The sequence below is a fragment of the Asterias amurensis genome, chromosome 9 (genome assembly GCF_032118995.1).
Source record: "Asterias amurensis chromosome 9, ASM3211899v1".
NCBI lineage: Eukaryota > Metazoa > Echinodermata > Asteroidea > Forcipulatida > Asteriidae > Asterias > Asterias amurensis.
The window spans coordinates 21,676,781-21,704,476 of NC_092656.1; the positions used below are offsets into that span (position 1 = coordinate 21,676,781).

Here is a 27,696-nt window from a genome sequence, read left to right on the forward strand (position 1 = left end):
CTTTCAAACTGTTTGATGACAAATCGTAGTCAGTTTCCCCTCCCTTTCCTATATAACTGAACTTGACCGTTACGCACCGAGTGATGTAGCCCAAATTGCTGTGACGTCACTGTTGCAAACACGTGTCAAACCTGTCCGTTTCCATCTTGTCCGAGTGTTCCTGAAAATGAAGGGAAGAAACATAATTTGCCCTATCTCTACACTTAGACCTGAATAATAATGTATGCCCTCGCGCTACAGTGACACAACGACACGTGTGACTATAAAAACTCCCGATAGCCCGGATTGTACGTAAGTTTTATCCTTTTCTGTGTCAAGTTCTTAATTACGGGTCAAACTGACCCAGAAATGGGTCAGGCCCTTCGAGACTCGAAACCGGCTCAATTAGTCTCAGGGAGTTCTTAGATTGATTATCACAGTTTTCTTTCTTCAGTACGAATATACATTTCGTAGGCAATATGAAACGAATATTTTACTTCTCTGCTCGTCCAATCATGTTGCCGTTGCCCAATATTTAAAGTCATTGGACACTTTCGGTAAACAGTATTGCCCAAGAGACCACACTTCGTGTATCACAACTTATATATAAAATAACAAACCTGTGAAAATTTAGGCTCAATCGGTCATCGGAGTCGGGAGAAAATAATAGGAAAACCCAACCTTGTTTCCGCAGGTTTCGCCGTGTCGTGACATGTGTTTAAAATCAATCCGTAATTCTCGCTATCGAGAATTGACAATTGTAAAGCATTTCATGGAATAATGTTTCAAGAGAAGTCTTTCACCATTACCTTTTGTAAACCCTGTAAGTTATTTGTAAATCTGTGATTTTTTTTTTTTCTGTTCCGAAAGTGCATAATGGCTTCAACCCACCCTGAACTTTGAAGAGACATTGCCCAGGTCATTGTTTGACAGCATTTGTCCAGACCACACCATTGTTTGATAACATCAATGTAATCGTATAACTCTTACAAACAAAAATATTGTTGTAACCCTGTGTTGTGTTCAACAAACTTCCTACAAAAGTGAAAGCAAGTGCATGCAAGTACTCGCCGATTAGCACTAAAAAGTTGATACAAAAGGATCGTTAACTCGTTAAGAAGTGCTTTGACCTGATGTCAGAGCGTACAAAATGAACCCTGTTTAATTTCAAGGAAGTCATTAAATCTCTAACAACAGATAGGGTCGTCTTCTTCCTAATGTATAGTTACCAAAACAATGGCGTGTGATGGAAAGGTTTTTGGTGAGGCTTCCATTGACCTCATATCCTGCCTGCCACTGACAAGATATGGTGTATCGTTTGCGCATGATCGGCCTATTAGAATGATGATGTCATGGAGGTTCACTAAAAGAGCGGGAAAAGGGGGCTGTGTGATCAGCCTTCAGAATATGAACTTTTTGTCATAATGTCGTATAGGGATTCGTGGGGGTATAGGGATTCGTATGGGTACATTTTTGGTCTGTTGTACTCTTGGGGTCAGCAGAGTGACGGGAAATACTCTTAGTACAAGGAATTCGGGTCAAATTTGTAACTCAGATTAGGTCAACGTTGTATGAGAGACGGGTCATGCTGCTCTAAAAATTGGAGTCACCGCCGGGTCAGCTTGTTGCTTTTGTTGAGTGTAAGGTTCAGCAGGTATATATAATAGATGGACATTTGCATCAGGGATAAAGAATATTAGGCAATTTTGTTTTTTTCATACATCGATGTGGGTTAGCACTGTTTACTCATCCCGAGCTCCCAGGCTAGGACTCGGGTAAGATTCGAGCCCACGACCTTTTGCAATTATAGAGGGCTAGGAACAACTAGGTTCAGGTACTCTCCTACGAATGTCAAATTGGTGTACACAGTTCGTAACATTATTTTGACGCATTGTGTCAGAGGTTGCAAAACTAAGGGTTAAAACGCTGTGGCAAAATAGTATTCTTGCTGCAGAACGTTTTTCATCTCATCTTCTATTTTACCTTCTTCATCACGAAGCGTGGGGTTTCAAATTACAGATACGCAAAGCTATATAATTTCATTTCGCATCAACGAAGCATAGGTCGAGTAGTCTTTAAAAAAAATTACTTTCGGCACAGAAACAAAATCCTCTCTTCCAGCATCCAGTCCTTGACTAATTACACCAAAAAGCTTGCATAAAATTACATTTGAGACTCTGGCAGTCGTCTTCCTGCACTGGGCAGTAGCCACTACCTAGACTTCGGGATTACGTACGGAAAGCTTTCGGGATGATTGGCTACTAAAGGATTGTGTGGCGTGCTTGGACAGGGCTCTAAACACAGTACACCGAGTATACAGCTGTCATGCGATCGGCAACACACGCACTGGATGTACCAAAAGCAGCCTCAGCAGATTGCCTTCATACCGGGGTTCGAATTTCCTCTGCCCCGACCATTTGTTATTACTCACTGGGATCGAGCGCGCTAGAGTCCCCAGCCGGTGTCTCTCTCTTCAAAGTCCAACCCAGCCTGCCAATCTAAAGCGGTTTTTATCGAGCCCTCTGTACATCGAGCAGGTAAGCAAACTAGTGATTTTGAATCTCGTGGATCTGTTTTTTTTTTCACTGACTGTCTTAAGGGAGCGGGTAGAGGGACCACTTATATAGAGATCGATAGAAGATGGCAGAAATGAAACAAGGGAAATGTGAGAAGCGCTTGGAATGGGAAGATCTTCTGAAGAAATATACTTGACATGTCCCCCGTTACATTGAGGCCAACTGAATTGCAAAATAAGGAAATTGTGTTGATTTTGTTTTTTAACAAACGGAGTTGATTCTAATTAAAAATTGTGAAAGTTGAGTTTGTATAAAAATGCCAAGCATGTCAGCAAAAATAATAACTGCTATTAAAGGTATGCTGTGTTGGGAATTCCCAAATCGAGAATGGTAAAATTATTTAATTAACATTCCGTTATTGTAGGACTTGACGGTTGGTCTTAAAAAACACAATTTTCTTATAAAGTATAATCAAGGCGCACACAGTAGCATAAGCCTAAAGTTCTTTAGTTTGTTTGCAAGCGCCAGTTTATCATAGTTAGTTTTTAAATAATCAAGTGAGGCATCTTTACAACTGTGAAAAATAGAGTGGCTCCACACCCACGTTATTGAAATATCTATTTATTTATCTATACGGTGAAGTACATTCCTCTTTTAGTAGAGTACAGTCGTTTTGTAAGGTACAAAGTGCGTGTTCAGGAACACGACATCCTCTATTTACAAGTGGGAAAAAGTGCAAGTAAAAAACGCCACCCATCTGTCCTAACGTATAGGGTCAGTGGACTCGGCCTGCTCCTAAAATGCTCCATGGTTTGGGCGGGTCACAGCTGATGATGGCAGGTTGTTCCACAGGCAGATGGCGCTTGGAAAGAAGGAATATTTGCGTTTAGACAACCTGTTTAGGTAATTTTGGTGAAAAAATTGCTCTGAAAAACATCTAAAATGTACAAAAACATAGTGGCATGCACTATCTCCTCCCCCCCCCCCCTCTCTGGGTGTGGCAATGGTGTGTTTAATGAGCATGTGTTCAGATTGAAACTTTGTACTTTAAAGCCATTGGACACTTTCGGTTAACAGTATTGTCCAAGGCCCACACTTCGTGTACCACAACTTATATGTAAAATAAAAAACCTGTGAAAATTTAGGCTCAATTGGTCATCGGAGTCGGGGGAAAAAAACTGGAAAACCCACCCTTGTTTCCGCACGTTTCGCCGTGTCATGACATGTGTTTAAAATAAATCCGTAATTCTCGATATCGAGAATAGATATTGTTTTAATGTTTTCTCAAAAAGTAAAGCATTTCATGGAATAATATTTCAAGACAAGTTTTTCACCATTACCTTCTGTAAACCCTGTACGTTATTTGTAAATCTGTGAACTTTTAATTTGTTTTCTGTTCCGAAAGTGTCCAATGGCTTTAAAAGGGTGGGACGGACCCAAGTGTAGCTAATTATGTGCAAAACCAATCAGAAACTCAGTATGAAGACGGTTCTGAGTTTTACATCTCTGACACGCAATGTGTATGTTAACTTGTAGATGGGGTGGGGTGAAGAATATGCCGCGTGTGTTTTTTTGTAGAAGGAAAGACACGATCGATGATCTCTTGGCCTGATAGCTGAATGTGTCACATGTGGATCCCATTCCAAACCACTATTTCCTCTGTGAATTCAATGACCTTGTCACATCTCTCGAAACCCATTGCAATGATTCACAGAACTACACAAAACAAAGCCACGTTCAAAGTTTCTCAATTAACCTTTAGATTTATCTAAGTCAATCTTTGACAACTTTTGGCATTGAAGCGTTGATGTCACAAAGACCGCCATTGGAGATGTACGTGTCTGATGCTAATCACTCTTGCAAGTAGTTCGTCCTTCGGACGGGACGTATACAGCCGTTGGTCCCGTGTGTTGTGTAGCGCACGTAAAGGAACCCAGTGCACTTATCAAAAAGAGAAGGGGTTCTCCCCTGTGTTGCTGGTTTGATTGGCGGCATATTGCGCCACAGCACCTTGTAAATCATTTAATACATGGTGTCATTGTAAAAGGAGTAGGTCTCATAGTGGAGCACCAGTCACAACAGCATAAACTTAATACAATGTTGGCTGGTACCCTGTTTCTGTGCTTAGCATTCTCATTCCGTTTACATGCTTTATGGAATACGGCCCGGACTCAGAAGCACTGAATCGGAAATAGCTTGAGGGTGTATACAGCTATGGCTACGGCTGTTGGTAAGGGTGTTGCATAAGGACGTCCTATACATCAACGCATGATGACGCGGAAATCTAGCCATAGCCGTAGCTGTAGCCGCCCATTCGGACAAGGCCTGAGTTGCGTTGTGACCGCGGAAATCTATCATATTATCTTTGATTTCCCCCAAAACGCCGAGGGGCGTTTCCGAAAGGAATCAGGGTAGAAAGATTACGCCATGTTGACCGTTACGTGGATTAGATAAAGACTTTAATGCCCAGCGGTTACTGACTAAGCGACTTAAAAATAAAATCACTGCTGGTCAAGATTGGACGCGTTGAGACGGCCATTTTGATTTCTTGCTTACAAAGAGTGAATGAAAGTATACTACAGCTGTAGCTTTGCTATAAGCCAATCACCTTGTCCCAAAACCCATTTACGAATTTATTATTGTGCAAGTGTTGTTGAAGGCGCGGCCGTCATACATGTTTCATTTTAGTCACAAAATTTTCTTCAAAAAACAAAACATGTTCGCGCTCTTTGTGTGTAGTCATTATGGTGCCGTTAACTACAAGTATTGCAATGTTTTGACGTGATTTAGCTCTAGCCAATGGCTGTACTTAAACACAAAAACCAATTAATGGCCAGAATTTGAATACAGTGTACGATACAAAGCGCAACATTTACTTGGAATGTGACCATTTGTAAAACAAACAATAAATGTATCTCTTGTTTCGTGTCAGAGTCCAACAGTTTAAAATAAGCATTCTCACTGATTCTTCCTGCAGTTGAAACACATTGTTTTGTTTTTATTATCATCGGCAACCACGCTGCTCGTTACTACCGGTGCTGGCCAACATTGCTATGTTGTCAGTTTATTTTCACTTCCATTGTACTAAACGGTTTCCTTCCTCGAATTATGCCATCATGTTGCAAAATAGATTGGATTTCATTTTACCAGAATAGATTAGCCCATTTACAAAACAAAAGTATAACTGAACTCAGGATGCCATTTTAGCTTTAACTACTGAGTGTTTGGTTTTGTGTGATGAATGTATTTTGTAGAGAGAGTGAAATTAAGTCTCTGATGGACTTTAAGAAAAGAAATGTTAACTTCTTTTTAGTTAGTAACAAAGACGTAAAACAATTTTTACCCATAGACACATGTGTGAAACCATTGCAAAAACACCTATAGAGACAGGGCCGCTTTACAAGCCTATTCCAATATCGAGCTTCTTCTTTTTTTTGCCCGACAGAGCCCATTTCAAAGCAACGTTGTCTGAAGAAAAAAATAGTCAACTTACGATAATATAAAACATTTTGAGAAAGGGCTCCCTCTGAAGTGACATAGTTTTCGAGAAAGAAGTAATTTTCCACGAATTTGATTTTGAGACCTCAGATTTAGAATTTGAGGTCTCGTAATCAAGCATCTAAAAGCACACAACTTCGTGTGACAAAGGTGTTTTTTCTTCCATTATTATCTCGCAACTCTGACGACCGATTGAGCTCAAATTTCCACCGGTTTGTTATTTTATGCATATGTTGAGATACACCAAGAAGAACACTGGTCTTTGACAGTTACCAAACGTGTACCTTCCCTTTAAATCATGATGGAGTGGGGTGTTGGCTCTGAAAAGAGTAGGTTTTGGTCTCGACGTTTCGAACAGTATAGGCCTACTCTGCTCGTCTTCGGGAGAAAATGTTCAAACATCACTCTGCATGATTATCACCATCGGGGTGGTGTTCTTATTCATGTGATGCCGTTAACTATCGCTTAAATCCCCCACCAGTAATGTGCCGAATGCACGCCGTGTCAACCCTGGTTTCAACGACCAATTTGGCGGCAATTACCAAGTGCATTAAAAGCTTTAACCACTTATAAGAAACATACGAGGAAGGATAAAGTTGACTCGAGGTCAATGAGTTTTAAAATAAATCGTGTCAACTCAATCGACAAAAACATTCTTGGTATTTTTTATGGTCAGGAAACATTAGTGGTTTTACACAAGTTAAAAATAAACCCACTGGTATTAATTATAGAACAACAATATGCCGTGAACAATATTAATGCATCTGCCAACTGTCATTACTAACGTAGCCAATAAATTGTGAACGAATATTCGTTTATGTTTAGAACAGTTTGATGTAATGTCTTTTATGTATGGTTGGTTTGCCGTCATCAAAATTATAATATGTTTTAGAAATTCGCGGCCATTTTGAATTTCAATGTGTTAAACCGGATTTGTAATCGCGGACAGTGTTCTGGTTCTGGTTCTGGTTCTGGTTCTGGTTCTGGTTCTGGTTCTGGTTCTGGTTCTGGTTCTGGTTCTGGTTCTGGTTCTGGTTCTGGTTCTGGTTCTGGTTCTGGTTCTGGTTCTGGTGATTTACTGCACAATCTCCACATATCGGGATGTACACGGGTCTTGCAGTTTTCATGTTTTGTGTGATCATCCGTATTCATGACGTAACAAACCTATGAAAATGTTGGCTAATTCTGCTGTTTGAGTAAGGAGAACGTAGTGGAAAACCATGCATAATTTTCAACATGTGAAAACACACTGTCCTTTGTGGTTGTAACAACCGAAATTAGCTGTTGCGGTGGGTTTATTCGGATTTCAGTTTTTTGGATTTCGAATACAGCTTTCCTAAAAATGACTTCATTTCCGGAGGGATATATATTTCACAAAGAGAATGGTTCTTGTATAAACGTCCGTAGGATGTTTTTTTAATTTGGTATATCCTTACAAATCCTGTATACTATTTTTGAAGTGTGTCCATATAAAACATGAATTCTAAATTTAATAAAATGCATTAGAGTATGCACACAACGCGACCCGAGAGTGAAATCTCCTAACCATAAGAAGTAAGCGAACTGAGGAAGTCAATGCTTTTTTTGTTACATAAAGCTTATTTATGTTGCCCAGTTAAGGAAACAGAAATAAGGTCACATAATAGCATAAAGAAGATTTAATGTTTTTCTTTACGAGTCAGTGAGCAATTTAAGAAACCTTTCGAAAGTCTAAAAAAATAATTGAGCAAAATTTTATGCAATGCTTTTGATTCAATTGTGAAAAAAAAAAATACAAACTCGGTATGCCAGAGTGGCATTCTGTGGGACTCACATCATTATGGTATTGGCCATTTTGAGATGTGGTGAACACATTTTGGGTAAATTTTTCTGTATACACTCAGACCAAACCTATAGTGTCCGCCATTTTTTTTTTATGCAAGTCGCCTGACACACAAGGCCTGAAAGCCACTTCAAGGTGTGGGCTACAATTAACTTTTCCAGAGGCCGTTGCCACCTACTCCTAGGGCTGAAACAGGGTTACCCCTTTCACAGTCCATACGAATGTAGGCTTGGGTATCATCAATTCGAAGCGTGGCCGGTAGAGCAGAAAGCATACCTCAAAAAGGCTAATATTCACTGTTTGGCTTGGGCGTTAGTGCTCTATAAGTAATGTTTCCACCATATATCTTAATGGCGTGCTGCGTTTTATGGATACTGCAATCCAAACAGGAAAAAACCGTAAATGACAAAATAACAGGAAGTTGGAAACTCCCTGGACTGTTTTTAGCACCTTTTTATGTTTACATAAAATCAGACACACTCTTTAGACTCACGTACAACAACAACAACAACAGAGAAGGGAAACTTATATAAACAGCAACAACAATTACTCTATAACCACAAGAATACGCACTCTCTAATTCGTGTTGCAGATACAATAAAACGACAGCCTAATCTGGTTACCACTAGCAACCTATTCAGAACAATAATATCAACATTAATGGCTTCTTGATATCGCTCATATTATCTGCCATGCAGTGACGATCAAGGCGCTTCAACAATCAGTATTTTCCGACAGGGTATTGTGTTGAAGTATGGGACCAATTCCTTTACAGAGCACCATGTGTTTTACAAGGTGCTGTTTCACAATAATGCAGCCAATCAAACCAGGAACACCGGGCTGAACCCCTTCTCTTTTCAATAAGTGCACGTGATTTGGTTACGTGCGTTATGCAACACACGGGACCAACGGCTTTACGTCCCAGCCGAAGGACGTATCAATAATGGTTAAATGTCTAGCTTGAGGACACAAATGTCACGACCGGGACGCTACCCCGCCGCTGTGCTTAACAGAAACACTAGAGCTTGAGTCCAGTGCTCTTATTAGTCATACTGTTCCTTTTAGGGTAAGCCTTGAAAAATATGCAGCAACCATCTTGAAAACAAAATCATGTGAACCCAAAGTTTATTCCTGTATTACAGAAGATATTTCATCATCTTAAAACATGTTTAATGGATCTTGTTTACCCAGCGGCATAGTCCTTTGACTCGACCTAACAAAGCTTGACCCCCTTGCTTGGATATTAAACAAACGGTCTCAGTATTTAATATTATTTCTCAGACAATATGCCGTTTATGATTAGGTGTTGGTTGATCTTGGCCACCGAGGCGAATCTTTAACTCGGGCATAAATTGGTTACAGATGACGAACCAAGCCTAACTGTGCGATGATGTTACAGTGCAGTACTCCCGCGTTTGTTAATATTGTTAAAGGAACACGTTGCCTTGGATCGGTCGAGTTGGTCTTTGAAAATCGTTCTGTAACCGTTTGTTGTAAAATGTATACGGTTAGAAAGATATTGTTAAAGTAGAATACAATGATCTACACAAATATGCATCGAAATTGCGTGGTTTTCTTTTTACCCTGTCGACTAACACAGTCGGCCATTTATGGGAGTCAAAATTTTGACTCCCATAAATGGCCGACCGTGATAGTTCGCCACGTCAAAGGAAAACCGTGCAGTTTCGAGTGATACTTGTGTGGATCATTATATTCTACTTTTAAAACATCTTTCTAACCATATGCATTTCATAACAAACGGTTTCAAACGCCTCATAGACCAACTCGTCCGATCCAAGGCAACGTGTTCCTTTAAGTTCCAATGTATAAACCAACGCCTTCTTTCTTCCAAAAGACTGTTTTCAACGGGTTTAAAGGCACTGGACACGTTTGATTTGGCAAAGACCAGTATTTTCATTTGGTGTACCCCAACATATGCATAAAATAACAAACCTGTAACCTGTGAAAGTTTGGGCTCAATTTGTCATCATTTGCAGGAGAATAATGAACGACACGCTTGTTGCATTGCTTTGTGTGCTTTCATCTGCATAATGAAAGGCTTCAGCTGAAGTCTTTTATTATTTGAGTAAGAATACCTCTTTCTCAAAAACTACGTTACTTTAGAGGGAGCCGTTTCTCACTCTGTTTTATACTATTAACAGCTCTCCATTGCTCGAAACCAAGTGAGTTTGTTATGCTAATGTAGGGATCTTTACCGTGTCTCTACACTAACAATTATTTTGAGTAACTACCAATATTGGTCAGTGTCTTTAAACTTAATTAATTGTCACGAAACTCGGGTAAGAGGTGTTACTGAAGGGTTAGAGTTTGGTATTGCTTCGGGACAAATTTATGAAAATAAGTAAATAACTTATAAAAGAAAAACTGACTTGGTAACGAGCATGGGAGAGCTGTTGATAGTTTAAAACATTGTGGGAAACGACTCCTTCTGAAGTAACGTAGAAAAAGGTAATTTCTCATTAAAATAATAAAAGACTTCTGCTAGAAGTCTTTTATTCTTATCTGAAAGCACACAAATTCGTCCAACAAGGGTGTTTTTTCTTTCACCATTTTCTCGCAACTTCGATGACCAATTGAGCCCAAATTTTTACAGGCTTGTTATTTTATGGTTATGATGGGATACACCAAGTAAGAAGACTGGTCTTTGACATTTACCAAACGTATACCTTCCCTTTAACGTAGATTGAAAGCCGGCATTGAAACACCGCCGGGCATAGATCAAGTCTTCACCTAACCAACATAATAGGGGAAATCTTCACCCAAAGATAACAGGATGATAATTTTCGTAATGGGCGATTATCTTGGTTTGTGGGGATTCCCCTGGCTGCTCCGTTTAGCCTGGCACTCTGCCGGATTGACGGGTCCCCTGAGGCGCGTTGTCACGCTGACTAAGCCATGATCCACGGACACCAGGGGAGACTGAGTCAATATCCATCTGAAGGCAAAATGGGGAAGGAAAGTCAAAACAAATTATATTGGGAGAAGGAGATAATCATTTTCTTTAAGAAGATTGCGTTTATTCTAGAGTATTTGTTTATCAATCAATTCTGTATCCATCAACCACGAAGACAAAGACTTTGTTCATTACTACTTTATGCTTTGTCCCTGTATACAATGACAGTGATCGGGAAACATTTAAGAAGAAGAAAAAAATAACAAAAGGGATTGGCAATTGCTTATGAACGTTTAGTTTCGGTACAAGTGTCAATTTTCTAATAAAATATTCTAGTGTGGTAATTATTGTTATTATTATAATATTTCTGGTAATGAAACCAATGATGCCGGATAAGTGAACTTAATCACAGTAGTTTGCAAGCCTGAGGAGAGCTGTAAACAATTGTGCTTGCCATGTGAACCAGGAACACTGGGGTTAACCCCATACTCTTTCACAATAACTGTGTTCTTGATTTTTGGATATTTACTACCAATAGTTCATCATGACATAATATAGGACTTACTATTGTGGCAAAGTATCTTGCTTCAGGATACGAGTGCCACGACTGGGGCTTGAACCCCGCTCTGCTGATCAAAAACACCAGAGCCTGAGTCAAGACTGGGACTCGAACCCACACTCTGCTTATCAGAAACACCAGAGCTCGAGTCAAGACTGGGACTCGAACCCACACTCTACTGATCAGAAACACCAGAGCTCGAGTCAAGACTGGGACTCGAACCCACACTCTACTGATCAGAAACACCAGAGCCTGAGTCAAGACTGGGACTCGAACCCACACTCTACTGATCAGAAACACCAGAGCCTGAGTCAAGACTGGGACTCGAACCCACACTCTGCTGATCAGAAACACCAGAGCTCGAGTCAAGACTGGGACTCGAACCCACACTCTGCTGATCAGAAACACCAGAGCTCGAGTCAAGACTGGGACTCGAACCCACACTCTGCTTATCAGAAACACCAGAGCTCGAGTCAAGACTGGGACTCGAACCCACACTCTGCTGATCAGAAACACCAGAGCTCGAGTCAAGACTGGGACTCGAACCCACACTCTGCTTATCAGAAACACCAGAGCTTGAGTCAAGATCGAGACTCGAACCCACACTCTGCTTACCAGAAACACCTGAGCTCGAGTCAAGACTGGGACTCGAACCCACACTCTGCTTATCAGAAACACCAGAGCTCGAGTCAAGACTGGGACTCGAACCCACACTCTGCTTATCAGAAACACCAGAGCTCGAGTCAAGACTGGGACTCGAACCCACACTCTGCTAATCAGAAACACCAGAGCTCGAGTCAAGACTGGGACTCGAACCCACACTCTGCTTATCAGAAACACCAGAGCTCGAGTCAAGACTGGGACTCGAACCCACACTCTACTGATCAGAAACACCAGAGCTCGAGTCAAGACTGGGACTCGAACCCACACTCTACTGATCAGAAACACCAGAGCCTGAGTCAAGACTGGGACTCGAACCCACACTCTGCTGATCAGAAACACCAGAGCTCGAGTCAAGACTGGGACTCGAACCCACACTCTGCTGATCAGAAACACCAGAGCTCGAGTCAAGACTGGGACTCGAACCCACACTCTGCTTATCAGAAACACCAGAGCTCGAGTCAAGACTGGGACTCGAACCCACACTCTGCTTATCAGAAACACCAGAGCTCGAGTCAAGACTGGGACTCGAACCCACACTCTGCTAATCAGAAACACCAGAGCTCGAGTCAAGACTGGGACTCGAACCCACACTCTGCTTATCAGAAACACCAGAGCTCGAGTCAAGACTGGGACTCGAACCCACACTCTACTGATCAGAAACACCAGAGCTCGAGTCAAGACTGGGACTCGAACCCACACTCTACTGATCAGAAACACCAGAGCCTGAGTCAAGACTGGGACTCGAACCCACACTCTGCTGATCAGAAACACCAGAGCTCGAGTCAAGACTGGGACTCGAACCCACACTCTGCTGATCAGAAACACCAGAGCTCGAGTCAAGACTGGGACTCGAACCCACACTCTGCTTATCAGAAACACCAGAGCTCGAGTCAAGACTGGGACTCGAACCCACACTCTGCTTATCAGAAACACCAGAGCTTGAGTCAAGATCGAGACTCGAACCCACACTCTGCTTACCAGAAACACCTGAGCTCGAGTCAAGACTGGGACTCGAACCCACACTCTGCTTATCAGAAACACCAGAGCTCGAGTCAAGACTGGGACTCGAACCCACACTCTGCTTATCAGAAACACCAGAGCTCGAGTCAAGACTGGGACTCGAACCCACACTCTGCTAATCAGAAACACCAGAGCTCGAGTCAAGACTGGGACTCGGACCCACACTCTGCTGATCAGATACACCAGAGCTTTAGCCAAGACCGGGACTCGAACCCACACTCTGCTGATCAGAAACACCAGAGCTTAAAGCCCAATGTTCCTGACCTCTCGGCCACGACACGCTAAGTGACCTCAAGAACATTTGTCTTTCTTCCTATGTTAATTTTTCATAATTACTTGTAATTCCTGTTTGGAATTAAGAAATTGTCACCGTCTCAAGAACACACACAAAGCTTCCGGAAAAATTGTAACCGTTATTCAATCTTGTCTGCAGACCTTGCCAACTTTTGTTTTCATAGAGACCCTGGGTCGATTTTGACAAGGATAGTCCTAACTAGACTAGTCCCAGGTCTCTTTACAGGAGTTTTTAAAAACTTAAGGCTAGTCATATAGGACAGGTAACTCTTCCTAACTCGAAATAAGACTAGTCTTAACTCTTTGTGAAATCCACCCTTGTATACATGTCAGGGTATTTCACGGCAGGAAAGATTTGACACCGGTCATTAAAAAATGAGAAAGTTAACTACCACATCAAATCAAGAGGTTAGTGTAAAATAATGGCTGACCACTCGCAGAGAATTTTGTACCGGTGCTTTAACGTAGTTTTTTCAGTTTGCTGCACCTCACTTATGGAACAATCTCCCTCTACACATCAAACAAGCCACTGCGATCTCAAGTTTCAAGACTCTTCTCAAAACACATCTATTCAAATTATCTTATACTTAATTATTCTTTTGGTTCCTCTGAGCGCTTAGAGACTTTCTTTTGGAGGTGTTAGGCGCTATAGAAATGCGGTTGTTATTATTATTATTATTAGGTAGCATGTTGGCCAGCTGTTTTGGAGAAGAACGATGTTCCCACGTTCAAAAAGGAAATCAAGTCTCCTTTTCCGATTGAGTTTTAATTTATTGGCCATCAGCCTTTAAAGGTCGGTCATAGACTAGCCAAGCTCTCTAGGAGTTGAAGGGTCTGTATACCTTTGGTAATGACTCTGAAAATTAATTGCAATAAAAACAGCTGTGGGTAAATAAAACATTTTGAGGAACTTTTCATTTCGAAGTAACCTATGATTTTTAACCTATGATTTACTGTGTAAAAACAAAACAGGAGACAATAGTTTTCCCAAAGCTTGGTCTCAATAAGCAAAACATGGTACACTTCCTTTGTGAATTATTTCATTTCAAACCAATCATAAATCAGTCCTAATTGGGGGAGAGTATATTTTAGTTTCCACCTCCCGTTCGTTCACAAAGATACGCGCCCCAATTCGATGACGTCATCAAGAGATTGATTGATTTATAAGGCCGTCAATGTTCCACAATGCAGTTCAGGTAATACGACATTTCCTGTTACTGTAATGCCTGACAAGGCCTGAAGCTGGTGTGGCAACGTGGTATACTTATTTGGGCACACCAAACCCTTTCGGGCATCTCGTAGGAAAGTGCGAATTAAAACAATCTACGGCCTTCAAACACTAGTTAGGCTACTCACAAAAATAGGGGGAGAAAAGAAAAAAGACAGACGCATAACCGGTTGCGTATTCGGGAGGCAAAGACATAAGTTGATGCTCGAACTCGAACCAAACATAAAGTTAGAGTGGCATCCAATGAGGCACAATGCTTTCGGGTTGCACTTTTGGCTCCCAAAAAATGCGCGTTTGCTTTGAAATTTATATCTGGTGGAAATATTTTTTTAAGTGGACTGTAATTTTGACGTACGGTTTTCTTTTTACTTTGAATCGTTTTTTCTTTTATAGCCCAAAGCGCCCAAGTATGATGGTATAGTGAATCTTTATAAACCGTCAGTTTTATTTGAACCGCATGCGCATCATACGGCATGAGCTAAGGGCACCACTTTGACAACGAGCTCACAGAGCAATAGACCTTTCTTTTGCAACGTCACAGCCCGAGTTTTTGCCAACCCAGATTGGAAAACTATGGAAAGCCATAAGTGCAAATCAAGAATAGATCGCTTTTTTCGGTAACAGTGTTACCAAATTCGTTGATTTTGTTCTAAAACAAAACAACTAATTATAAGAGGTATTTTATTTAATTGAAACTTTGCAGAAAATATTGAATTTTGTTGAAACATCTGTTTTTACGATTGAGTGTTTTACTAACATTCGGCCGACCATGCCAACCAAGGCGGTTTGTTTATCAACAAAAGAAAGGTCTATGACCAAGTAAATCTGCTATTTATGGAAGATTTATTAAGTTGACCTAGGGTGTGTTTTGTCTACTGTAAAGAGTTTCAAGTGTTGAGTCTGCACTTTAGTAACAATTGTCTATTTCGCAAACAAAATGGCGCCAATTGTGGGCGCAACTATACGCGAATTCAAGTGCTTTTTAACGCCCGGAAGTTGTGTACATTTTGTGTGAACTGTGTATAACCCTTTAGGATGTATTCACAAGCTCAGACGTTGACTGTCAGACCGTGTATACGTGCATTCAAGCACAATTTCCCCTTGTAAATAGGCCCAACTATTAAACCACCATATTATTTGGAAAAATGTTCTTTGGCTGATTACAACGTTGTCGTCGCTGCACTGCCCATGGGCTGATTGTAAGCTTCAAAGCAGAACATAGACTGGTCTAGGCACTGGTCTTACATGGCCAATGATTTCATTGGATAAACGTGCAGTGACGTAAGCTTTCCGTATCTGTGTTATGATTGGTCCGAAAGTGATGTTGTTTGTCAGCTTGCACTTTCGGTCGACTGCATCATTGCACATGCATGTTGTGTAATTGGGTTATTGTCACTATGTAATGTGTACAATATACGGTTGGTTTGACTGCGAGTCTCCATGTGAAACGGATGCGAGGTCAAAGGTTTATCTGGCATGATCCAGCCAGGCGCTCGACGCAGGTATCCGGCAGTTATTCACAAGTCTCGAAGTGTAACGTCAGATGTTCAGGCTATAAGAAGAACGTCGCACCCAACTTTGTGAAGTTAAATTGAGCTTAACAACGATTGACGTTGATGGCGCCCTGTTCGCACACAACGTGTTATTTATCAACAAAACACTTCTACACAAACCATTGTGTCAGTCCTGATGACGAAGATCATTGCAGTCCTAACTTCAGATGTTGCTCTTTCTTGTCCTAGAATCATCCACCGTGCTTCTGCAGCCGTGATCTTGCGGGGCGTGGAGGATAACTGGTCCCCATGGAATAATGAGACGAGGCGGGTGTCGATCTTCGTAGTCTGAGTCAGTGTTTGGAGTTTCATGGTTCGTGAGATAAGCTTTTAATTTTAATTTATGGTAAGTGCGAATTGATTTTGAGATATCACGCCCTCTTTCACGTTATAGTGCAAAACCTCGATTTTGCATTGAGTGCCGATACATACATACAACGACTATGGTTGCCGATGCTGCATACTCCAAAAGAGTTTAGATTGTGTCAGGAATAAAGGCCAGTGTATATTGATACAGCATTAAAAGCACTTCATAAAATGCATAAACATGCATAATTATAAAACCAAAAAAAGTTTCCCATTTCGGCAAAAGCAGTCAATTGAAAAGTCGTATTATATTGTTCGGTTGAAGATCCATAAAGAAGGCCTACACGAAAATTGGTAGCGTTTCGTATGACTTTTATGAGGGCACCACCCTCCCACTTGATACGTCATGCACTGTCAGAAGGCGCGTCCCTGTAGACCTAACACAGACCCATTTCTGTTTCCGGAATGGCGGGAAAACTTCTGCAAAGTGTAGTCAGTGACATTTCGGCTTCCTGGCCCTAACGATAAGATCACTGACTATCTCTACATGATATAGGGGTATTTGATTGGTCTAGACAAGGGCAGTGGATAAGAGATCAAGTCCATGACCACTTTTAAAGGTATATACAAACAGGATTGGTTGAGTTCTGAGCTGGGTAAACAAATGAATTATTTTCAGTCTGAAAATTTGTTTTTAATTTGGGAACCCCGTGATATGCCGTCAGAAATGCACTGCAAATGCGAGAAAAAATTATTACCCATTAATTTAAGTATTATACAGGATTGGTATGGATTACAAAATAGTCACAAACGCGTTCATCTTTTGTGTGATCAACCATAGACATCAAATAACAAAACTGTGAAATCTGAATCCGTTGGTCGAGAAACTAGCAAACCATGCACAATTTTCAGTATGTGAAAACAATGTCCTGATTTTTGGTTGTAACAAATGAAATCAGGTGTAAGTTATTTTTTTGATTTTCAGTTGCAGTTTTCTCAAATAACGTATAAGGACACCACATGCTCATACCTGCACAATAAACCTTCCCGTTTCGAAACTTAACTTGTCCTGGGAGCCCCTGAAACACTTGGTTTAATTTATGTTTTTTATATTTTCCAATAATTGTTTTCTTTTTTTAGATGTATCCACACGTTAGCCTAGCGCAAAGGTTATCTGCTGTTATTTCTGTACTAGTACTGCTGTGGTCGTCACAATGCTGGGCACAACAGGTTATCGCCAAATGCTGGCTGTTCTCGCGTGAGTACGACCCCTAAGACGTGATTTTGAAGGGATATGAAATTAAATTATATCCCCAGCCTCGCTACAATAGGCCCTTGTCGAAACCAAGGCTTCTCGGCTCCAGATTCGGCTCAGGCTCTTGGCCCCGCGCGGTTGTTTTGACAATTTAATTGCTCGTTCTTTGCGTACGTGCTCGGGGTTTCAGACAAGATAACAGAGCCTGGAAGCCGAATCCAAAGCCGATGCCGTGTTTTCGAAAAGGGTCATAAATAGGCAGAGCGCCGTATCGATAACTCTCGTCACTCTCACCCCTGTCAACAAGGTTCGTGCCAAATTTGTTTAACCCACATTGGTACGATTTCATCGCGCCAATTTGTTTTTCGGAACATGTTTTGTTTGGGATAGCGGCTCTATGAAGCTGTCTAAGCCATGCAGGCCTTAAATACACTGGACACTATTGGTAATTTTTAAAGACTAGTTTTCTCACTCTTGGTGTATCTCAACAAATGCATAAAATAACAAACCTGTGAAAACTTGAGCTTGATTGGTCGCCGGAGTTGCGAGATAACTATGGCAGAAAAAACACCCTTGACATACGAAGTTGTGTGCTTTCAGATGCTTGATTTCGAGACCTCAAATTCTAAATCTGAGGACTCATAATCAAACTCGGGGGAAATCTCTTTCTCGAAAACTATGTCACTTCAGAGGGAGCCGTTTCTCACAGTGTTTTATACCATCAACCTCTCCCCATTACTCCTTACCAAGTGAGGTTTTATGCTGATAATTATTTTGAGTAATTACCTACAGAAGGCTAACAGCCTCACGACACTGAGCCGTGGCCATAGTCTTAGCCGGATATTAAGCAGGAACCGTAAGCCGGAGCCGGAACCTGGTTCTAGAAAAATAATAGTAATGGTTCATGCAAAGTTTCGATAATGGTATGAGTCATTGACAACTGAGATGACGACTAACTCTAAATTCTTGGCTTCATCTAGTACCCAGCGAAATGTTTCCAATTAAAGTGACTTTGTCATAATGCATCCCTGCTGAGTAATATTGGATAATATTCAACTTTTAAAATTACAAACATATCAGTTCTGTAATCGAATATATTTTCCCTGAGAAATTATGATACATTCTTAGAGGAACATTACAGAATTGGTGAGAGGGTTGTTTAAAGTGCTTACACTGCCAGCATCTGTTTTGTTAGCAAAATAACAATTCTGTAATGTTCCTTTAACCATTTGTATGAGTGGTATTTTTTTCTTCAGCTGACGTGGACGAAGCGAGTATCAATGTCGAGATGTCCACGGTGAACCGGGGTGACAGGAGTGACGCAGCCACGGGGGGACAACTGTGGAGCGTCTCGGCCAAAGTGACGTGGGCAAGACCACCAAGTAATAAACGAAATAACTCACATGAATCATGCCTATGATATATTATGTTATGTCAAACCAATTACCATGAATATGCATGTCCTTTTGTATGTGGCAGAAGGTAACACAGAGCAACATAATGGTTGTGTTGTTTAAAGGCCGGTTATACTTTTGGTAATAATTGTCTTAGACCAATATCCTCACTTGGTGTCCATAAAATAACAGACATGGGAACAATTTGGCTCAATTGGTCATCGAAGTTGCTAAAAAAAAAAGACAGAAAAGACTCCATAGTTTTCAGTTCTCGAGAAAGGGTTCATGCATAAAAGCTTTAATTCTCTGAGATTTCAAATTTGGGTTGAAAACATAATAACACCATTTCTCTAAAACTACAGTCAAAGGGGGTAGTTTCTAGCAATGTTTTATAATTTCAACAACTCTCAAAGTGCTCTTTATATTTGTTACCGGGTAAAATTTCCGTGTGGTATAAATACAAAAGAAAACACTCCCTGCCGCACAATAGGCAGCAGTCAGTCACCATATGGTGCGTTCGTTTAGCTTCCCTGGGTCGACCCCGGACTGCCCCGTTACGTTCGAATAGCTTTGACGGAGCTCACCCGGGTCAGCCCCCAGTGCCCTGCTTGTGGAGTGGGTCACTTGGGGGTGACCTGAGGTGTATGCCGTCACCACGAGAGGGCGAGTGTGATCGTTCGATTAGCTTTTGTCAGGGGCTCCCCCGAGTGAGCACCGCGCGGTCGACCCAGGGAAGCTTATCGAACGCACCCATTATGGAGCAGAGAATCACGGAATGTGGACGGCAACGAGGGCCATAGCTTTTCGTATAGTCAGGGAAAGAAGAAAGGGAAAACAGCTTATCACCTTAAAAGTATGCAACGTGTGCAGCATTGTTACATAATACACTATTGTTTTCATTGTGGTGTTGTTTTCTCCATAGCTCTTGGCGTCGATGGCGCTTATGCAGTCAGCGTGGTTCGAATGCCGTCGTTTCAGCCACCCAAATTATGCCAAATTGAGACCACAGAAACTGTTGTCGTAAGTTGTAGTTTATACTCAAAATTATCTTCTGAGATGAGACCAAATATTTTTTCAACATCAATACAATGTTTGCTATTTTAATTTTGCTTCTTTTTTGTTTTTTGTTTAGACGCCAGAGGAGTTTGTGTTCAATGGATTGGACTTCGGGTTTCTGTACGAGTTCAGGGTGAGTCAAACGAGAACGCTCTGCGGGGACATACGAGTGATTGACCCGCTCTCTCATCCAGTGTCTTGATCCTCGTACCCGTAAAACGATGCATCGTTTTTGTTACAATTTCTAGCTGTTTTAATCGTATATTGGGGCAGATGTGGAAAGTACTATTTGTACTGATCTGGGGGAGAGGATAACTTATGTACCGGAGGATTCTTGTCCCCTTTTTGTGTAACAGCATATCAAGCATATTTTATTTATACTTCAAAGTGAGATAAATAAGCGGGAAGTGGAGGGAATACACCTTTTAAAAAAGGGGACAACAACATTGTGTTGTAGTTCAATTCGTTTTCTATGCGTTGTGTTTCTAGGAGTTTACTTTTGCTTTAATTTTTCACTTCCAGATATTTGTAGTCAACCGCACAGCTCTCTCGAAGTCTCTGGTCGTCGTAGCGAAGGGATTCGGTACATCTGGTGAGAAAACTTCTCCACATTTCCTGAACTTTATTTATGATGTGTCTTCTACTCTTTAACAATAGACTATTATAGTGAATGCAGGGCGCCCTCAATCTTACACTTGGCCTGGTGAAACTTTCTAATATTTGTGTGCATTCACTTTTTACTTTAACAATTTAAAGTTTGTTTCTGCAAAGCCGCCGGACCTTCCTCTTTTCTGTTTTAGCTTTGAGCAAGGGGGAGAGCACATGTACTTTGGTGTTTTTCTCTGTGTTATAGGGAGCCTGATGCCACTTTCTATGCTCTGAATATTGTTTACTTGTCGGAGATTACATGTCCTAATGATCTCGATGTGTATTATATTTTAGCCATCCCTTTTCTCAGGGAATTTTAGGGCTAGTTGAATCGGGTATTGTAAACTTGCTATGACCTTTTGCCCTTCACATAGGTAACGTGTTGTGTTATTTGTATTATGTGTTATTGATTTGAGGATTTGAATCAATTCAAGTGCAGGAGTGTGAATTTTGCTGTGAATTTTGTATGAATTTGGTGTAGTATTAGTGAATGCTTGTCCTTTCCATAGAGGACCATCCTTCTTCCTGTGCCTCTACTTATATACAATTTAAAAAAAATTACACTCTGTTTGATCTTTATGTTTGTGTAGGATGGTATTAAAGCCATAAAATGTATTTAAATTGTTTGATTTACTTGTTGTTTTGCAGACTGCTTTCAGGCAACAGGGGACAAAGAATTTTGCCGAACTGCTGGTAAGTTAGCCGATTATAATCAACAGAGGGCGCCAATGTAGACGGGCGGTCAGAGAAGCAGGCCTATTAATTTAACCGCCGAATCATTGAAGTACCTGGCCTCTCTTTACATGAATAAACTCAGAATATTAAAGTAAGAGAACGTACAGATACGCGAATATCTACAAATAGTTAAGCTTGAAGACAATGATCTAAATTGTTGATGAAATTTTCCCAAATAATCGAAAAATTACATAAATAAAAGTTATTAATCACATACTATAATGTGGAGGATCGGGTTGTTTTGGCATGTTGTTTATCTTTCATGTGGTTCACGATGTACAGACCCCGTTTGGAATCACTTTAATTCCTGCATGTTTTCCTCCAAACTTAATAGTTTCTAATGTCATGTTTCAACTTCAAATTCAACAGAGGTACAGTTTGCTGGATCACCCATCGAGCCTCGCCTAGACGCCCTCTGCCGGAAGCAGGCAAACAGCTCTACAATCAAGGCCCAGGTATCATGGGAACCACCCATACAGATACAAGGATTCGTTACGGCGTACAAGATGCAATATTCACAAGCGGATGCTCCGGCCGGAACCCTACCGGAGGTGACAACGGCAATGCCCGATATATCCGAAGGGGTAAGTTCGTTCCGGACGCTCCGGTATTCTTATACCAGGCTATTAAAGTGATGCCAACCCTGGTAATTATAGTCAAAGACGAGGATTCTTTTTGGGTGTATCCCAATTCATCGGCATAAAATAAAAAAGAATGAATGCCCGAAGTCTTTTTTTAAATTATTTGAGGATATACCTTTATTTTTCCCAAAAACTACCTTACTTCAGAGAGAGCCGTTTCTCACAATGTTTTATTTTATCAACAGCTAGCCACTGCTCGTTATCAAGTAAGTTTTTATGCTAACAACTATTTTGAGTAATTACCATTAGGGTCCAGTGCACTTAACTTCAAAAACTATTTCATGCAACCAATCTATGAAAATGTCATTAAATTTGGCGTTCACTTATTTGTACGAAAACACCAAACAAGTGTTTTTATTATTTTCGTGTATAAGTTGATTAGGTTCTTATGGAAATAAGAATTGGATAAGTAGCAATTTTCTCTTGCAGTTTTTCAGCATGAGACAAATTTGCATTGGTGTTAATAACTTCTTAAATTTGAGTTAAAGAATGTAGCTGGCTTGTCCAGCTTTTTGTTCTGAAATTGTTTGCTTGAATTTATACTTGTAATATTTGGATGGTTTTATATTGTTTTAAAACTATTTTGCCCTTTTTCTATGCAACATTCTTTGTCACCCAAATCAACTAATTTGTTTGTATATTTTAACCTTAATTGAAATAATAGGGCCTACATTTGTGAATTATTAATCCCGGGTCATATATTGAACTGTATCCTTTAATTATTTGCCACTCTAACTTTTATTTTGAAATTATTCATTTTTTAGAAGAGACAAACATAATTTTAGCATTGTGGTTAAATTGTGTCTCGTGTTTGCTTTATTTTACTATTTTTCTTTTGTTTCTCCTTCCATTGTTTCTCGATTTTATGCTCTTGTCGATTTGTATTTAATTGTGTATTAAATATATTCGTGTGTAGAAATAAGCACTGTGCATGTCAGCCTTTGAACTGCAAAATAATAGTAATAATAACTCTAATGCAAACTGACAAAATCTAAAGACAAATCTAAAACTACAGAACTGACTGAAAACAATAATTAATTCTGAAGAACATACAAAGCGTAATATGTTATTTGCAAGATTTCAAGAGTATAATATGTCATTTGCAAAATTTGTAGAGTAATTTATCATAGTTAATTCTTACCGATTACATTTTTAGAGTAGTTAGGCCTACACAAAACTTGATTGCAAACAGAATGTTCAAAACCAGTTTTCCATGCCATCATCGAAGTGCTTGGTTTTGGCGTAGGCATAACTTCACAACGTAGGCCTACTTTTGATTTTTAAAGTTAATAGTTTAGTTACAGGTATATTATGCCCAAAATAATATTCGTAGGCCTATTTATAAATATTTGATATATTTGGATAAATTTGTTTTTTGAGAAAGACTCTTTTGGGATGAAGACGTGAGTTGTAACACTTTTTTGCATCTATTTTAAGGGAAGGGTTCACAGTGAGCTGTTTGATTTGGCAACTGGGACGTCTTACACACTGCTGGTAAGTAAATTGTGTGTGTCTTTTATTTAAGTTATAGAGAATGTATTGAACTGAACCTTTTAATTGCAGAAATTGCATTTGACAAACATGACTGTAAAGATATTTTACAGACCAAGGTGCTCCAAACCTACCAACTGTTCCCCCTCCCCACCCCAAACTAACTGCAGCGGGGCACAGATCGCCCTTGATAGACCTTTATCACTCTGTGGTCATCTTGATTTAATACTCCATTCCAACTCATGTAACCAAACTGAGGCTGGACGTAATAACAGTCTGGTGCGATGCCCAATGAATGTTAGCATTCATTTGTTGGAAACAGGGAACATGACCAAGATGGTGACATCGTAGCACAGTCATTCGGATCGAGAGACTGCATCCAAAGATGTCAATGTATTATAACGGAATGTCGTTCTCTCTCTTTAGATTTCAGCATTTGTAGTCCAAGATGGCGGTTTCAATGAGGGATTAGAAGTTGAGCTTAACTTTCAGACCACCGGTGAGTAATATACGTCTATCGTTCATTAAAGAACACTCCATGGTGGCATGGTACTTTTCTTCCATCTACAAGTTGGTGCCTGCGTGGTTGCATGCAGACCTGTGTACGGCTCTGGGGTCGATTTCACAAAGCAATGAAATCCACCGTAAGACAAATTGTTAGTATCACCATGGTGATTTGTATTGTGACACCACACTTTGATTTGCAGTTCAAATCAATCTTAGCTCTTTGTGAAATCGGCCCCCTGCTTGCATGGCCCTAACACCGCCCTCTGTTGTTTATAACCGCGTCTTCTGCTAAGCTGCCCAGCCCCTTCGCCTCTACAAAGTTATCACAAACTTTGCTCCATATACATTTCATCACTGTATGCGTCAAGCCATTAGTTTACGACGTAGGCTTTCAATTACAATCAGATTAATTGGCGCAAACTACACACCCTCCTCTCCCTCGTGTACAATGACATTTGGGGGGCAAGCGGGGCAAATACATGGGGCTTTTTAAATATAATGAATCGAACCAAAACTTGTGCACTATCCGCCTAATCTTTCTCAAATTTAAAATTGTCATTTTGTTTCGTTTTGAATTGCCAATTTTCACCTACAGGTGCGCTGACGTCTTTCTCTATCTGCATGGATCTTCCGACTACCCTTGCACCACCCACTCCTCCTAAGAAAGTAACCCCCAAGCCACCACCAGTCAAACAACCGACCACACCTAGTCCCGGGAACTTGAACATAATAAATGCCACTGTAATGACCGAGGACGTGCTGACCGGCACCATGGCCGAACAACCGACGAGTAACACGGAGACAACTCGCCTCCCAGATGTGACGACACGGTCGACGACCAAAGACCACGTGGGGGAGAAGGCGGTGTCTTCGTCGAAGACGGCGGGGATTGCTGTGGCTGCCTGCCTGGTGTCAATAGGTATAATCTGTGCTGCGGTCCTGTTCGTATTGCATCTCTTGAAGGAGAGGACGACAAAAGAGGCTGCGATCAGACCAGACACGAAGGGTGCGCAGAAAGGGACTAAGACGACGACTTCACCCGCCTAAGATATTAAAAAGAGCAATCATTTGTGCATTCTACAACGAACCATAGAGCCCTTCAGTTGCATTCACAATGGAGCTATTCATGTACACACCAAGGTATATAAAAGAAGGGGCAAAACAAGTGGTTACAGACTACATGACTTACAATCACAAAGTTGTGGGTTCGAATCCGGCCAAGCTAACCGCTGAATTCACAATGATAAGATTAAGTATTGTTGTCTAGTTATTGAGTCACACTTCTACTGTATTTTGTGTCCTTCATTTTGATAGACGTTAAACCAAAATGTGTATGTGAGAAATTTGCTGTTGACACTTATTTCCCCTTGTGTGCATCACGTTCCCTTTTGATGAAGATCATCTTAACAAACACCCCCATCAAAGAATGTGTCCCGATGTTTAATGTTACACACTTTCAGTGATGTTCCAGCATACATGTTCAAAAACACATCTTTGGAATTGCAAAGAAAATGTGCCAGTATACGATGGCTTGGCCGGTGTCCCATAAACTCTGTCCGTCTGGGATTCTGCCCCAGTATGGGAAATTAACATGGGTTAAAGGTGGATGATTCAATAGAGGGCGCTATCAGAAGAAGTTTGTACACAGTTCGCCATATGGGGGACATAATCTCCTGCCACAACGGCAGTAAAAAAAAACATGTAGTGAAATGTGGGTAGTTGGTGATGAATTTTGATAATTATGACAAATTTACACCTTGTATTATCTTTCGACGCAAGGATAGATATTAATGTTACCTAGTCTTGCGTGTTGTGGTAATTTATCAAACACGTCTGAAATGTTGGTTAATCAGAGAAGGTATATAATTTGTAAATAGCTTTAAGATTGCACGTGGGGTATTGTTGTAAATTTTGATTTCCATTTCTGTATTAATCACACACAATAAAAACAACTATTGTATATAAAAAGAAATTTAAAAGACACACGACATAATGTCTACGCAATGAAATTAAAAGCTGCAAGGCATGTAGAGACGAGGCACTATACAGACAACAGATGGTTAAGAAGAACCACAAAATGACAACCAAGAAATAGACAAAGATCCAGAGGCAGTCAGAAGAAAAGATGTAGGGATGATACATCAAAGCTGGCGAAGTGGGGGGGGGGGGGGGGCAAACCTATAGACCGTTATATTGCATCGTCACAGCCTGAGTTTTTGCCAACCAGTGTTGGGAAAACTACGGTTAGCGATACATTCGATGGTAACTACACATAATATGCAAAAATAAGGTTGGATTTGAGTCAATTTATAGGCAACCAGTTCCAGGAAATCTCCCAAAAAGAGATTCCATTCATATTTGAATGTTCTCACAATTTCCGTGGGAATCGCAAGCCAGCGTTTGACAAAAATTACTACATGTGGTGTGCTACCGAAGTGGTAATGTCGCACGCACTGCAGCTGTTTGCCTCCAAATTGCCTGGAAAAGTTGCCTTGTATGGCAAGACGTAGAAGATGGCGGCAAGATGACGTTTGTATCGATCGTCAACAAGAAGTCAACGGATGGTTGGCATCGAAGATGTATACTTTCACCTTAATAACCGTTTTCGTCATTTGGGCGAAAATGACAACCGACTAAGTCACAATCTAAAAGAAAACTTGCGTTTAAGATGGCGGCAAGATGACGTTTGTATCGATCGTAAACAAGAAGTCAACGGAAAAGTATACATCTTCGACGCCAACCATTAGTACTCATGATTGGCATCGAAGATATATACTTTCACCTTGATAACTGTTTTCGTCATTTGGGCGAAAATGACAACCGACTAAGTCAAAATCTAAAAGAAAACTTGCGTAAAACGTGTCATTCCAGTTTCATACAAGGCAACACATATCTTCATGATATTAGTCACAATCATGTCTGCTAATGAAGGAGTGATGGATTCATCACATCGTCATTGCAGCCTGTCTGGACAGGTGGCGAGTCTAACACACTCCAAGGATCTCTCTATAAGATGACAAGCTCAACCAGCACATGAGTGATACCGCTGCTTGATTTACTACGGGCAATTTTATTACGGATATTAAAAATATTTGCGCGTCGGTGCGTCCGTTCTTATTGATTAAACTTGTTACATTTTGATGTATCATAAGGCGATATTGTGATGTTATCTAATTACACTTTCTTTAATTTCCTTTTGTGCATTTTGCCGTGCAGTATAGTATTTGAAGATGGTGTCTATACATGTGTATGAAAAGTAGGTTTATGGGGTATGTATACTTTTGGTAATGATTCTGAACATTGATGGCAGTTACTGTGGTAAGAGTCTTTTGGTGTTTAAATCCCTTTTGTACAAGTTTTCACTTCGAAGTTGGCCTAACTGCGGTTGTGGAAAAAGATATCACTTTTTATCCCCAAAATGTTAAATCTGAAAAGCGTGAAAGCGGTAATTTTTCACAGATAGTGTATTCCAATTGCAGATTTTTTTCTTCATGTGTGTATAACCACCCGCTCATGATTTTTGGTAATATCACGAAAACGATACCACATTTAAACTCAAACTTTCACATGTTAGTTTGGTGACATAATATCTATACAGCTACATATGATTATAGGAT

At 40.5% G+C, this 27,696-nt stretch overlaps 1 protein-coding gene across 2 annotated transcripts; it reads left to right on the top strand.

Moving 5' to 3' along the window:
• The first annotated feature begins 1,820 nt into the window (after positions 1-1,820).
• On the top strand, positions 1,821-26,926 carry LOC139942135 (uncharacterized). Of its 2 annotated transcripts, none has more exons than XM_071938857.1 (12): positions 1,821-2,516; positions 16,236-16,359; positions 17,493-17,610; positions 18,864-18,989; positions 19,924-20,021; positions 20,134-20,190; positions 20,580-20,649; positions 21,354-21,398; positions 21,810-22,024; positions 23,519-23,575; positions 23,999-24,071; positions 24,675-26,926. In XM_071938857.1, exons 2-12 carry the CDS (start codon positions 16,357-16,359, stop codon positions 25,124-25,126), a joined length of 1,314 nt encoding a protein of 437 aa, XP_071794958.1. In that variant the 5' UTR covers positions 1,821-2,516; positions 16,236-16,356; the 3' UTR covers positions 25,127-26,926. The 2 variants fall into 2 exon arrangements, with proteins under 2 accessions (XP_071794958.1, XP_071794957.1); XM_071938856.1 differs by having other exon boundaries at positions 1,823-2,516; positions 16,236-16,392.
• The last annotated feature ends 770 nt before the right edge of the window (positions 26,927-27,696 follow it).